General features: G+C 39.9%; 1 protein-coding gene across 2 annotated transcripts; it reads left to right on the top strand.

The window, feature by feature from the left end:
• Positions 1–296: 296 nt before the first annotated feature.
• LOC125485135 (alpha-1,6-mannosylglycoprotein 6-beta-N-acetylglucosaminyltransferase A-like) lies at positions 297–16,562 on the top strand. Of its 2 annotated transcripts, XM_048606525.1 has the most exons (5): positions 297–497; positions 5,854–5,959; positions 8,975–9,049; positions 12,930–13,087; positions 16,285–16,562. In XM_048606525.1, the coding sequence occupies exons 3-5, from the start codon at positions 9,014–9,016 to the stop codon at positions 16,499–16,501; spliced, it is 411 nt and encodes a 136-aa protein (XP_048462482.1). In that variant the 5' UTR covers positions 297–497; positions 5,854–5,959; positions 8,975–9,013; the 3' UTR covers positions 16,502–16,562. The 2 variants fall into 2 exon arrangements, with proteins under 2 accessions (XP_048462482.1, XP_048462476.1); XM_048606519.1 differs by lacking the exon at positions 5,854–5,959.
• Positions 16,563–16,579: the final 17 nt, after the last annotated feature.

Raw genomic sequence — 16,579 nt, 5'->3', positions numbered from 1 at the left:
TTAAGCAGGAGGCAAATCATGAACCTTGTGTGCAAAATGTGTGCGAAACAATTTTTAGGTGTTAATTTTGATTATTCAACTTGAACACTTGGTCTGATTATCCAGTGATGTTGTCGTCTTTTTTCTCTTGTCAATTATACATGGGGATTTTCTTGAGAATTATGTGAATAGATGAGAAGATTTTCCTTTTCTTCAAGGATTTTCCATTTACTTTCCTGAAAATCCATTTTGCTACACTTTCAAATGTCTTTACAAATTGGTTTTAATGCCCTACTCTTTTTTAGAAAAGAGTAATTTGGCCAATATGAAATCAGTTAGACAATTACACTAATACAGCAGGTTTCTGAAATTAAAAACTCAATCTTCATTTCTATTTACAGCTCTCATCTCAGCACCCATATGCAGAGGTTTATATTGGGAAGCCCCATGTTTGGACAGTTGACATTGACAACCCCAGTGAAGTAAAGGAAACAATGCGTCAAATAATGGAACAGAAGGTAAGAAGAAAAACATATTAAGTACACACTTGTTGCACATTCATACTTAATTGTACTGTAAGTAATGAGTATTGTAAGAGACCTGAGGACATAGACAGGTTAGTAATTTAACGCAGAAGTGTAAAATAATGCAGTTTAGTAGGAAAAATTAGAAGAGACCTATAAACTAAATGGTACAATTTTAATAAATAGAGACCTGGGAATATAGAGTAGACAAAGCTTTGAAGGTGGCAGAACACAAGGAGCGTGCTACACCTTTATTGATCACAACTGGAATAATGTGTCTAATTCTGTATACCATATTTTGGAAAGAAGGTCAAGGCCTTGGAGACAGTGCAGATACGATTTGCTGGAATGCTGTCAGTGATGTGGGGCTGATGTTACATGGAGAGTTTACTGAAGCTAAGGTCATTCTTCTTTAGAGCAAAAATGATATTATGGAAAGATTTAACAGAGGTACTCGGAGTCACAAAGGGTTTTGACAATAAATCTGGACAAACTATTTCTAGTGATATAATTGTCAGGTGAAAGTGCTAAATTGGTAGAGGCTAATTACAACAATATTAGGCAGGAACTGAAGAATGTGGATTGTAGGCAGATGTTTGAGGTCAAATCAACATGTGGTATGTGGGAGGCTTTCAAGTGTAAGTTGCTGGGAACTCGGGACCGGCACATTCCTGTAAGGATGAAGGATAAGTATGGCAAGTTTAGGGAACCTTGGATAACGAGAAATATTGTGAGCCTAATCAAAAAGAAAAAGGAAGCATTTATCAAAGCTAGGAGGCTGGGTACACACGAAGCAAGGGTGGAATACAAGGAAAGTCAAAAGAAACTTAAGCAAGGAGTCAGGAAGGCTGAAAGGGGTCATGAAAAGTCATTGGCCAAACAGGATTAAGGAAAATCCCAAGGCTTTTTATACATGTATAAACAGCAAGAGGGTAGCCAGGGAGAGGGTTGGCCCACTCCAGGACAGAGAAGGCAATTTGTGTGGAGCTGCAGGAAATGGGCAAGGTATTAAATGAGTACTTTGCGTCAGTATTCACCATAGAGAAGGACTTGATGGATGATGAGTCTCGGGAAGGGTGTGTAGACAGTTTGGGTCATGTTGAGATCAAAAGGGAGGAGGTACTGGGGGTCTTGAAAAACATTGAGGTAGAAAAGTCCCCAGGGCCTGATGGGATATACCCGAGAATACTGAGAGAGGCGAGGGAGGAAATTGCTGGGGTCTTGAGGGAAATCTTTGCATCCTCACTGGCTACAGGGCAGGTCCCAGAGGATTGGAGAATAGCCATTGTTGTTCCTTTGTTTAAGGAGGGTGGCAGGGATAATCCAGCTAATTACAGGCCGGTGAGCCTTGCGTCAGTGGTAGGGAAATTATTGGAGAGGATTCATCGAGACAGGATTTACTCCCACTTTGAGATAAGTGGGCATATTAGCGAGAGGCAACATGGTTTTGTGAAGGGGAGGTTGTCTCACTAACTTGGTTGAGTTTTTTGAGGAAGTGACAAAGATGATCGATGAGAGTAGGGCAGTGGATGTTGTCTACATGGACTTCAGTAAGGCCTTTGACAAGGTCCCTCATGGCAGACTGATACAGAAGGTAACGTCACACAGGGTCAGAGGTGAGCTTGCAAGATGGATAAAAAACTGGCTCGGTCATAGAAGACAGGGCAACAGTGGAAGGGTACATTTCTGAATGGAGGGCTATGACAAGTGGTGTTCCTCAGGGATCGGTGTTGGGACCTTTGCTATTTGTAATATATATATAAATGATTTGGAGGAAAATGTAACTGGTCTGATTAGTAAATTTGCCAATGACACAAAGGTTAATGGAATTGTGGACAGCGATGAGGGCCGTCAAAGGATACAGCTGGGTATAGATCGGTTGGTGACTTGGGTAGAGACATGGCAGATGGAATTTTAATCTGGAAAAATGCGAGGTAATGCATTTCGGAAGGTCTAATCCAGATGGAAAATGTACAGTAAATGGCAGAAGCCTTAAGAGCACTGATAGGCAGAGGGATCTGGGTGTACAGGTACACAGGTCACTGAAAGTGGCAACACAGATGGAGAAGGTCGTCAACAAGGCATACAGCATATAGAACATAGAACAGTATAGCACAGTACAGGCCCTTCGGCCCACGATGTTTTGCCGACCTATTATCCTACTAAGATCAATCCACCCTGCATACCCTACATTTTACTATCCTCCACGTGGCATGCTTGCCTTCATCGGCCGGGGCATTGAGTTTAAAACTTGGCAGATAATGTTGCGGCTTTATAGAACCTTAGTTAGGCCACATTTGGAATATTGTGTTCAATTCTGGTTGCCACACTACCAGAAGGATGTGGTGGCTTTGGAGAGGGCACAGAAAAGATTTACCAGGATGTTGCCTGGTATGGAGCGCATTAGCTATGAGGAGAGGTTGGAGAAATTTGGGTTGTTCTCACTGGAACGACGGAGGCTGAGGGGCGACCTGATAAGGTCGACAAGATTATGAAGGCCATGGACACAGTGGACAGTCAGAAGCTTTTTCCCAGGGTGGAAGAGTCAGTTACGAGGGGCCATAGGTTTAAGGTGCCAGGGGCAAGATTTAAAGGTGATGTACGAGGCAAGTTTTTTTACACAGAGGGTGGTGGGTGCATGGAACTCGCTGCTAGGGGAGGTAGTGGAAGCAGATACGATAGTGACTTTTAAAGGCTGTCTTGACAAATACATGAATAGGATGGGAATAGAGAAATGCGGTTCCCGGAAGGGGAGAGGGTTTCAGTTGTGACAGGCAGCATGTTGGTGCAGGCTTGGAGGGCCAAAGGGGCTGTTCCTGTGCTGTAACTTTGTTTGTAACCAAAGGAGATACGTTTAAGGTAACTTGAAAAAAAACAGAATCAGGAACAGGAATTTTTGTACAGCACTTTGATATGAATGCACTGTCTTACAGTGCGGTGGAAGTAGATTTAATAACTACTTTGAAAAGACAATTGGATAATAACTTGAAGCGGAAATATCGGTGGCGCTAAATGAATAGCTATTTCAGAAGGCTGACACAAGGAGGAATGGCCACTGTGTTGTGTCATTCTTCTACGACAAATCACTGAAGCAAGGCAGACCAATCTGCTACATATTGTAAAAATCATGGCTGATTTTTAAAGAGTGGAGGTTGATTTCATTGTTCATTGGATATATCTGATATGTGATGGATGGAATTTAACAGAGAGAAGTGTAAGGTTATGCCATTTTGGCACCAGGGGAAGGATAAAACCATACTGACTAAATTACACCATTTTGGTTCACAGGAACAGAAAGACACTAGGGCTGGGGTTGAGGTAGGGGTACAAAAGCAAAAGAGCTATGCTGACCTACAAGTGCCAACCCACATCTAGAGTATTGCATCGAATTATGGTCAGCACACTTTAAAGCACATCTAAGGATCATTAAGCAGGTGCAGAGGAAATTTACCAGAATGTTTCCAGTGATGCTACAAATTTAAATTGGAGATTCTGAATTCATCTACATGAAGCAACAGAATCTGAGGAACGATGTTATAGATATGTTTGTGATAATGACGACAGGTTTACATAAAGTAGACAAGGAAAAGTCGTTCCTATTAACTGATTGTAAAAGGTAACTTGAAAAAGAACCAGAGGATGCAGAATTGAGCTACATTTGCAGGGATGGTGTGAGAAAGAACCTTTTCGTACAGCAAATTGTAGTGCTGCAAGAGTAGTGAAAGTAAAGCTGATGAATAAATGATTTCAAAATGAAGTTGCCACTGACCAGATTGCTCTACTGAGAACTAGCATAGACTTGATTTGCCGTATGGTCTGCTTCTGTGCCATTATGACTGTTTATGTTGTGTACCACTACATTTGATTAATTTCATTTTCTCTAAATCAAGATTTGTAAATATTCAAGTTAATATACTGTACTTTTTGAGAAACAGGTGTAACTAATGTAGAACAGGAATAATTCATTGTTGTACTGTAGCTCCCTCTAAAGGCTAAGTTAGGTTTAACTTGATCATTTACACTGGAGGAATATTTAACTTTTTAGTGTGTCATTTTTATTGGAGTACTTTTGCCATTCTTGCTAAAAAATAGAGCACCATTTTAATGATAGTAGTGGTCTCATTGCTGTACCATTCTGAGTCGTTGACCCATTCTGCCTTTATTGTGATATAGTCAGCAGTGCAGAACTTATTGATTTTTTTTTTTGTTTATCTTTTATAGGGTGCAAATATCACTGGCAACGTCAACATTTGTTGCCCTTCCATAATGTTTGATTTGCAAAAATATACCTTATTCATAAAATATCTCCAAGTACATTACAAAACAATTCAAATCAAACATTGCAAAAGGTGCAATAAAATATCATGTTTGTCAGGCAACACCATGCAGTCTTCAGTATCTCAAACCAAATACAAAATTGGAACATGTGCTAAATATGTTAAGATTTACATGCATCATAAAACAAGCATACACCCCAACAGATTTTATAGGTTAACAGTCTCTCAGTATATTATGGCAGAAAGACATCAGGTGGTGGACTTTCTTCACTGTGCTTTGCCAATGGCTGCCCCATTTAATATGAGAACATTGGAACTAGGAACCGGAGTAGGCAATTCAGCACTCAAGCCTTCTCCTCCAATCAACACTATCGTGGCTGATCTCATCTCGGTCTCAATTCCACTTTCCTGACCACTCCCCCTAACCTTTCAACCTATTACTAATTCAAAATCTGTCCATCTCCTTAAACTTACACAATGTCCCAGCATCCACTGCACTCTGGACTACTGAATTCCACAGATTCACTATCCTTTGAGAGAAGTAATTTCTCACCATCTGTTTCAAATTTACTACTCCTTTTTATCTTATAAGTATGACCTCACGTTCTAGATTGCTTCACAAGAGGAAACCGCCACAGCCCCCCTTTTTAGCAGCTTATAAAATTCAATTAGATCTCCTCTCATTCTTCCAAACTCTAGAAGATTATAAGCCTAAACTGCTGCATCTCTCTTCATTAAGACAAACCCCTCACCTTTGGAATCAATCTAGTGAATCTCCTCTGAACTGTCTCCATTGCAACTACATCCCTCCTCGAGTAGGGGGACCAAACCTATACACTGTACTTCAAGTACAGTCTCTCAAATGTCTTGTAAAGTTACGTAACATTTCCCTAAATATTTATGCTGTTCCTTCAGCAACAAATGCCAAAATTCCATTTGCCTTTCTTATTATCTGCTGTACTGACATACTAATTTTCTGCGATTCATGCACAAAGATACCCAGATTCCTCTGCATCGAAGCACTTTGAAGTTTCTGTCCATTTTGATAATAAGTTGCACTTCTGTTCTTCTAGTCTGTCCCTCAGCAAGTAAACCTGGACTTTGGAATGTAGCAGTATGCAATACTCAGTTGACGCAGAGTATCTTTCACCAGTTTGATGGTCCTCCAGGTGCAGTTAGGTATGTCTCGGTGTATAGGCTTGTGAACTGCCAGTAAAACATTCTAAATTATATGCCCAGCACCATCAGGTAATCTGATCTGATAGTGAAGAATCTAACAGCCCAGTTCCTCGAAAACATGGCCTTGCCTCAATTCACATGGCTTCCAAAGCAGTTCAAACTGGTCACGAATACTCATGGGTCTGGCCACTGACATCAGACCCAAGCAGAAAAGAAAGATGTCATGCAAGTACCCATCCCTAATGGCCTTTGAATGGGTCGGCTTGCTAGGGCATTTGAGAGGGCACTTAAGAGTCAACTGTACCGCTGTGGGTCTAGAGTTACATTAAGGTCAGACCAGGTGAGAATGACAGATTTCCTTCCTGAAAGGACATTGGTTAAAACAGGCAGATTTTTAGAATATCAACATTGTTTTGATATAACAAAAAACTAAAATAATGGAAAACACTCCAGAGGTTGGAGAGCTTCTGTGCAAATTGAGAGAAGCTGGGTTAACACATCAGCTTGATTACTTAACATTTTTCTTCTGATGAAAGATAATTAGCAAGTGTTGATCTAGGGAAAAATGCAAGAAGGAGGAAAACAGAAAAAGGAAGGTCTGTGGTAGGGTAGAAGGTGAAGACAGGTGTGATTAAATTAGCGGTTTTGGTGCAAAACAAAAGGAATTCATGATGAGAAAGTTTTTTTAAAAAATTTCTAGACCAGGTGTAAATTGCTATAGTGGAACAGCAGAGGGGGAAGGAAGCATATAAAATCCGGCAAGGAGAAGAATGACCCTGCGTGTTCGGAGGACAAGGTGGGCATTGGTCAGACCTGTGAATCAGCCCAACAGCTCATTTGCTGATAATGAATTCCTAGCCTCCAACTCCACTAAATATTTGGTACTGCCATTACAACAATCTGACAAATGGGAGCCAAGTTGAAGATATTTCAAGAAATGCTGAATATCATGAAGATATCTGAAATACAAATGGTGATTCTAAAATTGGAATTCATGTAAAAGGACAAAGCCTAGATTTAACTGTTATCTAAAAGATGACCCCTCAGTCAAGCACACAAATATAGCACTACTGTCTTAGTTTTAGTAGTGTGAAGTATTGCTGAGTTATAAATGCAATAGAGACCCAGTTTTTGGAGCTCTGCCTCACTCTTGCCTTTCATTCAGAAGGCTATGGGTTCAAGTTCTGCTTCAAGGTTTTGAGCATTAAGTCTATATAGATACTGTGGTGCAATATTGTGGAAGAGTGGTATTGGCTCGGATGACATTTTCCAGATGAGACGTTAAACTGAGGCTCTATCTGCTTTCTTCATACAATGGAAAAGATTTCTGGATGTTTGAGGAATGGATGAGGATCCTGTCTGATGTCTTGGAGAATAGTTATCTTTCAATTAACAATATTAACCAAATTAAACAAACCTGGTTGTGATTTCATTGGATTTCTGAGAGCTTACTTTTTGCAAATTGGCTACTTCATTACCCTACAATTGAGGTGGTGACCACGTTCCAAATAGATACTCAAATGTTTTTGAGTAGATTTGTAGCTTGGGTTTCGCATGTTGTGGTTGGTTGGCTCGCTGAGCTGGTTTGTTGTTCTGCAGACGTTTCATTACCCTGCTGGGAAACATCATCAGTGCAGCCCCCGATGAAGCGCTTTTGTGTTTTCCTGTCTGGTGTCCGTTGAGCTGGGTTACCTCACTTCCGGTTTTCCTTGGCAGTGGAGCATATATAGGGTCTAGCTCTGTTTGTTGATGGCCTTCTTAGTGGAGAACCAGGCCTCTAGGAATTCCCGTACTTGCCTCAGGATCCTGGTGTTGTCCCAATCAAACTGTGGTTTTCCTTGTTCATGTGGATGGAGATGAGTGAGAATTGGTCGTGTCTTTTTGTTGCTAGTTGATGTTCGTGTACTCTTGTAGCTAATTTTCTTCCTGCCTGTCCAATGTAATGTTTGTCGCAGTCTCTGCAAGGAATCTTACATATGATGGTTCTGTCCATAGTGGGTAACGAGTCTTTGGTTCGGATTAGTAGTTGGCGTAGGGTTGATGGGGGTTTGTGTGCTACTCTGATGCCCAGCGGTTGTAGGAGTCTTGTCAGTTCAGATATGTTCTTGATGTATGGTAGCGTGATGAGTGTGTCAAGGCATGCAGTATCTTCCTGTTGTTGTTTGTGTAATAGGCATCGTCTGACCCCATTGTTCAGGTATCCGTTGTCCTTGAATACTTGGAGGAGGTACTACGCCAAAAAAAAGAAAAGTATCTCCAAGTATTCAAGGACAACAGATACCTGAACAACTGGGTCAGACGATGCCTATTACACGAACAACACCAGGAAGATACTGCATGCCCTGACACACTCATCACGCTATCATACATCAAGAACATATCTGAACTGACAAGACTCCTACAACCGCTGGGCATCAGAGTAGCACACAAACCCCCATCAACCCTACGCCAAGTGCTAACCTGAACCAAAGACTTGTTACCCACTATGGACAGAACCAACATCATATACAAGATTCCTCGCAGAGACTGCGACAAACATTACATTGGGCAGAAAGGAAGAAAATTAGCCACAAGAGTACACGAAGACCAACTAGCAACAAGACACGACCAATTCTCACTCATCTCCATCCACATGGACAAGGAAAACCACCAGTTTGATTGGGACAACACCAGGATCCTGAGGCAAGCACGGGAATTCCTAGAGGCCTGGTTCTCCACTAAGAAGGCCATCAACAAACAGAGCTAGACCCTATATATGCTCCACTGCCAAGGAAAACCGGAAGTGAGGTAACCCAGCTCAACGGACACCAGACAGGAAAACACAAAAGCGCTTCATCGGGGGCTGCACTGATGATGTTACCCAGCAGGGTGATGAAACGTCTGCGGAACAACGAACCAATCAGCCACAGGATACTTAAATGGTTGAAATGTGGTTTGGGATGGCCTGAGGTCATGATGTTCTTTCTTCCTTTCGTGATAACATAATCAACATTGTCTGCTTTTTCTTTCGAACAGGTTGACCCATATTTGCCATATGAATTCACAAGTGAAGGAATGCTGGAGAGATTAAATGTTTTTATTGAAAAACAAGTACGTATAATTATTTAACTTGAGAATATTAACATAAAAAATCATATTTCCAAATGGATCCGGGTTGTAAAAATGCTAAATATACAATATAAAAAAACTTTTAAAATATCCAATGATTTGATAATTATATCCAGTATATAGCTGAGACATATAGACCAGCAAGTTTCTGTTTTGATCCCCAGTTAGAATTGAGTTAGAAGATCTCTGGTGAATTGGTAGTTAGAGCTTATTTATGAGATGTGACTTGAGGAAAATTAGCCCAGTTGCAACTGGAACTGTGTGCTCATCCTTTGTTCAGGATCCGTACTGTTCCCTTCGTTGCCAACATCTACATGATAGTTGTAACTCAGTGTATTAATGAACTGGATGTCATGACTTTTGCACAAACCCTCATGATTCATCAGTCTTTCTAATGGCTGCCTGCAGATACTTAGGCGAAGCAGGGCGAGATATCAATTGCTTAGGTGCTTTTATTTTATTTTACCAGTAGCAATTCAATATACAAAGTAGAAAATGCAATCATGTTTCTTCTGGATTCAACTATCTATATAAACCTCAAAATAAACTGGAACATTTATACAAGAATGCCACACTCCTTGCTGTAGGCTTCCTTAATTAACATTTCTAGTTAATAGTCTGATTTTGATTAGCTCTGGACTTGAGAAAAGAGTTCTCCATTGCTGAACCAGACGTTACTCCACTGTTAGTTGGCTGTCTGACTGGCCCTTCTATTTATACTCTGTTCACACTATGTAGAATGCTTTTTTTGTAATTCATCAGTAGGAATTGTCAGTATCAATCAAATAAATGCCCCATCCCCCTTCCTGAAGATGCATTCTTAATGAACACCACATTGTGGCTTCAAATGAATAGAACTGAGCATAAGTCTACAGATGTAAACGTTTCTGGAAACTCTAAATGATAGTTATCATCAGAATTCTGAAGTCTGCTCCCATTTATCCTTGCATTTTAGTCAGTCTCCTTTTTGTCTGTGAGATAATGTTGGGCAACTTGTCTCATGGAAAAGCACATTGCACAATGCATACGGTTCTGCATTTCTTATCAAGCAACCAGATAGTGTCCCCTGGAACTGCATCCAGCAATCTGCCCCTAAGCAGTAAATGTGAAATACTTTCGTAGTTTGTTATGCTTTTGTTTACCAGACATATCTGCTGTGTATTTTTGAGCTCTTCTTCTCTACAAACAGAGATTGGATTCTTCCTTGGTTTCTGAAATTTCTGCCTTTGTGCTTCAGGCATTACATCTTGAGTGCTTTTCTGTTTATGTTGTGCTGACAGTCCTATTCATATCTGCCACGTGTTTTTTTTATTAAACTATAGAGTATGGAGGTTGCTGTCAAGGTCAGCATTAATTTCTTATCCATTATTAGTGATAATGCAAGTATTTTTTGGACCACTCAAGTGCCACATAATTCTGGCTGTTCTAAAAAGACAGGCTAACCAATTCCCTTTAACATTCCATGGCATTACTGTCATTTGCATCTCACCATCAAACAACACTCATTACCAAGCATTGGTCATGACAATCAGAAATGTAAATGCAGCGGCCACATAAATACTGAGCTACCAGAGGTTGGTGTTCTATGGTAAGTAAGTCCTGAAAACCTTTGCAATATTCTTAATTTATCTGGAGAATATGGCAGTGGGTCATTTTCCTGAACTGCTACAGCGTTTGGTCCAAGGAAACCCAGAATATTGTTTGATAGGGATGCTCTGAGTTTTGATCCGGTAACAGAGGGGGAGTGGTATCTTTCCAAGTGTGCATGTGTCTAGGAGAGGGAAATTGGTGATCCAACATGCTTGCTGCCTGTGTTGTAGGCAATTGAAATCATGAGTCCAGAAGGTATTGTCAAAGAAGCCTTGGTGAGTTGCTGCAGTGCGTCTTTTAGATGGTACATACTGCAACAAATTGTGTCTGTGACTTGGAGGGAGTGAACGGTTAAGGTGGTGGATAGAGTGCTGATAAAGCAGGTTTCTTTGGCCCATTTTGATTTTGAGCATATTTGATGTTGATGCAGCTGTAATTGTCCAGATAAATTAAGAATACTGCAAAGGTGTTAGGGCTTTATTTACTATAGAATACCCAGCCTCCGGTAGCTTAGTATTTATCTGGTTGTTGTATTTACATTTCTGTCATGACCAGTGCTTGGTAATAATGTTGTTTGATGTTAAGAGGTACAATGATAGTAGTGCCATTGAATGTTAAAGGGAAATGGTTAGACTTTCTCCTGATGGAAGTGTGAATACTTGCCACTTATTAGACCAACCTAAATGTTGTCCAGGTCTTGCTCCATCTTTCCAGACATTGATTCATGTGTTATACTCCTGTTTCTCCTCACGAGCCTGTCGTAAAAGAATTGATCTGGAGGTTATGACATTTTGAGGCTCTGCGTGTTCTTTCCTCCTCCTAACATCATCATCCTTTTTACCTCTGCTGTTGATATAAATATGGACCGTCACTTTTGGTGGTTCATCCTGTGGTCTATCATCCCCCTTCTGAATGTTCTGAAGTCACTTAGTGGCAACCTGCACCCTGGTATAGGGAAGCAACATACCACCCTAGAGTCATATCTGCAGCAACAGAAATTGCTGTCTATTCTGCAAACTGTGGAATTCCTCTATCAGCAATGCTTTTCTGACCATCCTCATCCAATACTGTCCATTGTGTACTACCACCATTGATGCTCATCAACTTGTCTTTAACACTAATTCCAAAGAAACCATCACCCTCAACAGCAGAATATCAGTTATACTCAATCTCCTTATTTTGAACTCTCTGGTAGAGTGCCATCAGGGACTTGCTACCTGTAATTCTCCTGATCTATTTCTGAACTCTCTGAAGTCCACGTTATCTAATCTCCAAGCTCACTGAGTCTTGAAAACTGATCACTGAAAGACAGATTGCTTCTCACACTGTTTCCCTTAAGACTTGTATTCTCTGCTCTGACTGACTTCTCTTAATCATTTTATCCTGTTGCCTGCTCCACTGTTTCAGGATTGTGCACTCCAATCTCTTTATCAGGTAAGTTAGTATCTCAGGTAGCTATTACCAGCTGTTGAAAGTTCCAAGTTGCACTTTGTAGTGGTTGGACAAATGTACGTGAAGGCATTTGTAAAAGGTGTCATATTCAACTCTAATCATAAAGTGGTTCTTTGTTAAAACATCCTCCTAAACCCCTCTCCGAGATGCAAATTGGGGCAAATTGTATGCTGCATTTATTGTTAATACCACCACTAGGTGGCACAGTGCTCATGCATGCTCAAGTTTGCAGTGTCTTGTCAGTTCAAAGTGAGGAAACTGCAGCTTCCAGGAATCTCATCTGTGATTTCTGTTTAAAAGTATTTTCCAGGGTTTGCGGCCTACACAAGATGTTTTCAGAGCCACCTAATCTAGCTGTTCCCTCTGCCCAGCCAAAAACGCACTGATAGTCACTCGCTTGTCAGATTTACAGTCTGTTCCCAGCATACCTCCCTGCTAAGGAGGAGAAACACCATCTTCTCTCTGGCCCTTTACTGTAGTCTTTTGATCAAACCTTCCCCCTGAGATGTTGACATCACTGCACAGAATGTGACAATATCAGTGGTGGAATTTCCTGTGGCCTGTTAACCTAATGCAAATGCTTGGGCTATCATTTTGGTGTTTCGAGTAATCACTTTGTTTTAGATTTTGGGGCAGTATCGTCACGCATCTGTATTTAAGATGGTTTAAAATGCTCATAAAAATGGATAGCACTGCTGTAGCCAAGAGACCCAAAATTGTAATATCCCAATTCATAGCTCTGATTCTGAATGTTCAATTCACTGCAGTTGATCCAGAATGCTTTGAATCTGATCTTGTACATTTCATGTCTTTACTACAGGATTTTTGCCGTCAAAGAGAAAAATGGCCACCGCTGACTGCACTTAGAGTTAAAATGGCCAAACCTTCCCAGTCATGTGTTGAAGCCTGCCAAAGAGAGCAATTAATCTGTGAACCTGCCTTCTTCTATCAACTCAACAAAGAAGTTGAGCTTCAGAGGTAAGAGTTCCGCTCTAAGCTTAATATTGTCACTGTACCACCTCCTGTTACAGGGAAATTCTTAAGCTCAAATCTTATTTAGAAAACAGAAATACTGTGCGTACAGATATTCAAATGACTTGATTCAAAATTGTTTTTATTATCCTATCACAAGTTAAATTAGAATCATAGAATCCCTACAGTGTGGAAACAGGCCCTTCAGCCCAACATGTCCACACCGACCCATGGAGCATCCCACCCGGACTCATCCCCCTATAACCCACCTAATCTACACATCCCTGAACACTATGAGCAATTTAGCATAGCCAGTCCACTTAGCCTGCACATCTTTGGACTGTGGGAGGAAACTGGAGCACCCGGAGGAAACCCACGCAGACGCAGGGAGAATGTGTAAACTCCACACAGACAGTCGCCCGAGGGTGGAATCAAACCCGGGTCCCTGGCGCTGTGAGGCAGCAGGGTTAATCACTGAGCCATCGTCCCGTCCTCAATTCTTCATGAAATAGATAAGTACTGTAAGTGACAAGTAAGCTTGTAAAACCAAAGACAGGATTTAGGTAACTGGGAAATTTGTTTTTTTGTTGGCCCCTATTTTCACAAAGTGACTAATACAACAGCCATATGAATGATGTCATGATGCAGTAGTTCTATGGACTATAAATGCCTCTTGACCATATGGCAACTACTAATATCCACAGTCAAAAATTTAGTTGCAAAATTAATTACCATTAGATTATGTCTTGTGGTTGTTTCAAATGCTGCTTTTGGAGATATTGAAGTTCATACTCCATAATAAAATCGTTTCTAGCTTCACCGATTTGAATATTGGTTTTAAACAATCACAAGATCTTCCAATTGTATAGATCCTTATTTCTTGGAGAGATTAGTTAAACTTATGAGAAAATGACCACCAACAGTCACCTCTATGAAGCAACACAGTGATATAACTTTACATAGCAGTAAAATAGATGACTGCCACTGATGCAGGTAAATGGCGTTTGGTGCCATGCAGCCTGGTAGCTGATTTATGCAGGTATTTGTTGATACTCCTCCTCCAACTATGAGTTAGGCAGCTTCACAAACAACCTCCAGACTATTATGTAAGCACCAAACACACTAAACTTCTACTTGCCAAATGTATTTGGAGTTCCTGTAGATAGGCTTTACAGGACTTTGCTTCATTTCATATTGGGAGTTTACCAACAGCTGAAGAGAGGAAATAAAGTACAGCTAGATTTCTCAAAAGCTGTACTCGGACATAAACACCGTACCAAATGTCAGGTCAGAGAACAGAACACTCATTTCTACTTGTCTGTGTGACCATAACCTTTCAACTTGGAGGCAGAAATTCTAACATTGGACTCGGGTTCACTCATTGTCTTTTCTCTCTATTGAAGCAAAACTTTGTTCTTCAATCTAAGTGACTGGACTTATCAATTTTATTCTAACTTATGATCTTATCCAGCCATCAACAGAATTGAATTTTGAAGAGATAAAAATAAAATGCCATAATATGATCACATTGGTTGATTCGTTATTTAAAAATAGCTATTGTGTTTAGCATGAGAGAAAATAAACAACCAACTAAAGTACCTGTACTAGATATGGACATATGACTAGTACTTGATCATGACTGGATGAGTGAGCAATTGATTCCATGGATTTAAATACAGCACATCAGTGAATCGTGTCACCACCCAAAAGGAGAGAATCAGTCTGAAAAGTGATGAAAAAAAATTATCCTCGGCATATAGTATTGAATAAGATATTTTGTTTAAAAGAACATATGAGAAAGCAGTTTCAAAGTGACAAGAACAATTTAAAATATACTTTTTAGCAGTAAGGCCTTCTGGCTACATTGGCAACATCATTATCATTATAACCACTGCAAACCAGCATTGTTATGAATATTGAATGAGATATGAAATAACACATAGGTAGTCATATTTTGAGGTGTTCATATGACGAATTGAGTGCTTTCAATCAGTGCTTTGAATGAAATACATTGTTTGACTAATTTATTAGAAATCTTTAAGGAAGTAAAAGTAATTTCAATAACGGAGAATTTGTAAACATGTGTTTGGAATTCCAGAAGCATTTGACAATGTGTCGCATCAAAGGTTGCTATACAAAATAAGAATTTCTGGTATAGAAGGTAATAGAGTTGCATGAATAGAGGATTGATTGGTAAACATTGCTAAAGTTAAAATTGCAAAGGAAATAAAATTTAAAAGCAGGGAAGTGTTGCTTATGTTGGACATTGGTGAGGCTATATCTAGAGTGCTGTGTACAGTTTGGCTTCCTTATTTAAGAAAGCACATAATTGCATTGGAAGCAGTTGAAGGAAGGTTCAGTTAACTAACTCCTAGGATGAGGGTTTATCTTGAGGAAAAATTGAACTAGTAGTGCCAATATCATTGGATTTTGGAAGAATGAGACCTGACCTTAATAAACATAAGATCCTGAGGAGACTTGTCAAAGTGAATGCTGAAAGGACTTATCCCCTTCTGGGTGCAACTAGAACTGGCGAACATAGTTGGAACTTAAGGGGGTTGGATGGTGACAAGATTTTTTTTCCTCCCAGATAGCCGTGAATCTATGGAATTCTCATCCCTAGAGAACAGCGGAGGCCATGTTGTTGAAGGTTTCAAAAGCTGAGTTTGATAGATTTTTGACTAATAAGAAACTCCTAAATGGGTAGGCAGAAAAGGAAAGTTGAGGTCACAATCAGATCAGCCATAATCTTAACAAATTGCACAGCAGGCTCAAGAGGGCTTTGCTACTCCTGCTCCTAATTTGTTATTTCATTACATATAAAAAAACAGAGAGAATATGGTTCCAAATAAAACACAATGTGACATGATAATGTTTTATTTCACTGTTTGCTGTTGTATGATCGCAGGAAACAAGAAAACTTGTATATACTGAGACATAACATCATGTGTTATCAGAAATCTAATCAAGTATTTTCCTGATATTCTACGAACAAGGAGGAAGCAAACATAGGAATGGGAATGGGTAATTTAGCCCTTCAAGTCTTTCCCACCATTCATGAATTGGTTGAGACTTGCCTGATATTCTTTAATACTTTTGGCTATCAAAAATATATTGACCTCAGTTTTAAAATTAATGTTTGAGATTTATGTGCATAATTGTCAACATGAGATTTGTGAAAAATTATTTATTTTCTTTTGTAGATATGAAATATACTGCAATTCTTTAAAAACAGAAAGTGATTTGTATCTGCCAGCATTTAACCCGGAAAACAAAATGTGCCTGTTCCAGTCGGATTACTTACTCTTCAGCTGTGCAGGATCACATGAACATTACAATCGAATCTGTCCATGTCGAGATTATGTCAAAGGACAGGTTGCTTTCTGCCAGGATTGTTTGAAAAATGAAGCACATAACTAAGCTTGTATCAGAGATGGTAGGAACTGCAGATGCTGGAGAATCTGAGATAACAAGGTGTAGAGCTGGATGAACACAGCA

The sequence above is a fragment of the Rhincodon typus genome, chromosome 2, assembly GCF_021869965.1.
Source record: "Rhincodon typus isolate 14 chromosome 2, sRhiTyp1.1, whole genome shotgun sequence".
NCBI classification, from domain to species: domain Eukaryota; kingdom Metazoa; phylum Chordata; class Chondrichthyes; order Orectolobiformes; family Rhincodontidae; genus Rhincodon; species Rhincodon typus.
The sequence above is the reverse complement of the archived record's forward strand: the minus strand, read 5'-3'. Positions and strand labels throughout refer to the sequence as shown.

Excerpts from the sequence above, each read along its gene's own strand:
- LOC125485135 (XM_048606519.1), top strand. The coding sequence starts at position 474 with ATGCGTCAAATAATGGAACAGAAG. Across the intron at positions 498-8,974 it reads GTCAAATAATGGAACAGAAG|GTTGACCCATATTTGCCATA; the intron begins GTAAGAAGAAAA and ends TCTTTCGAACAG. Across the intron at positions 13,088-16,284 it reads AAAGAAGTTGAGCTTCAGAG|ATATGAAATATACTGCAATT; the intron begins GTAAGAGTTCCG and ends TTTCTTTTGTAG.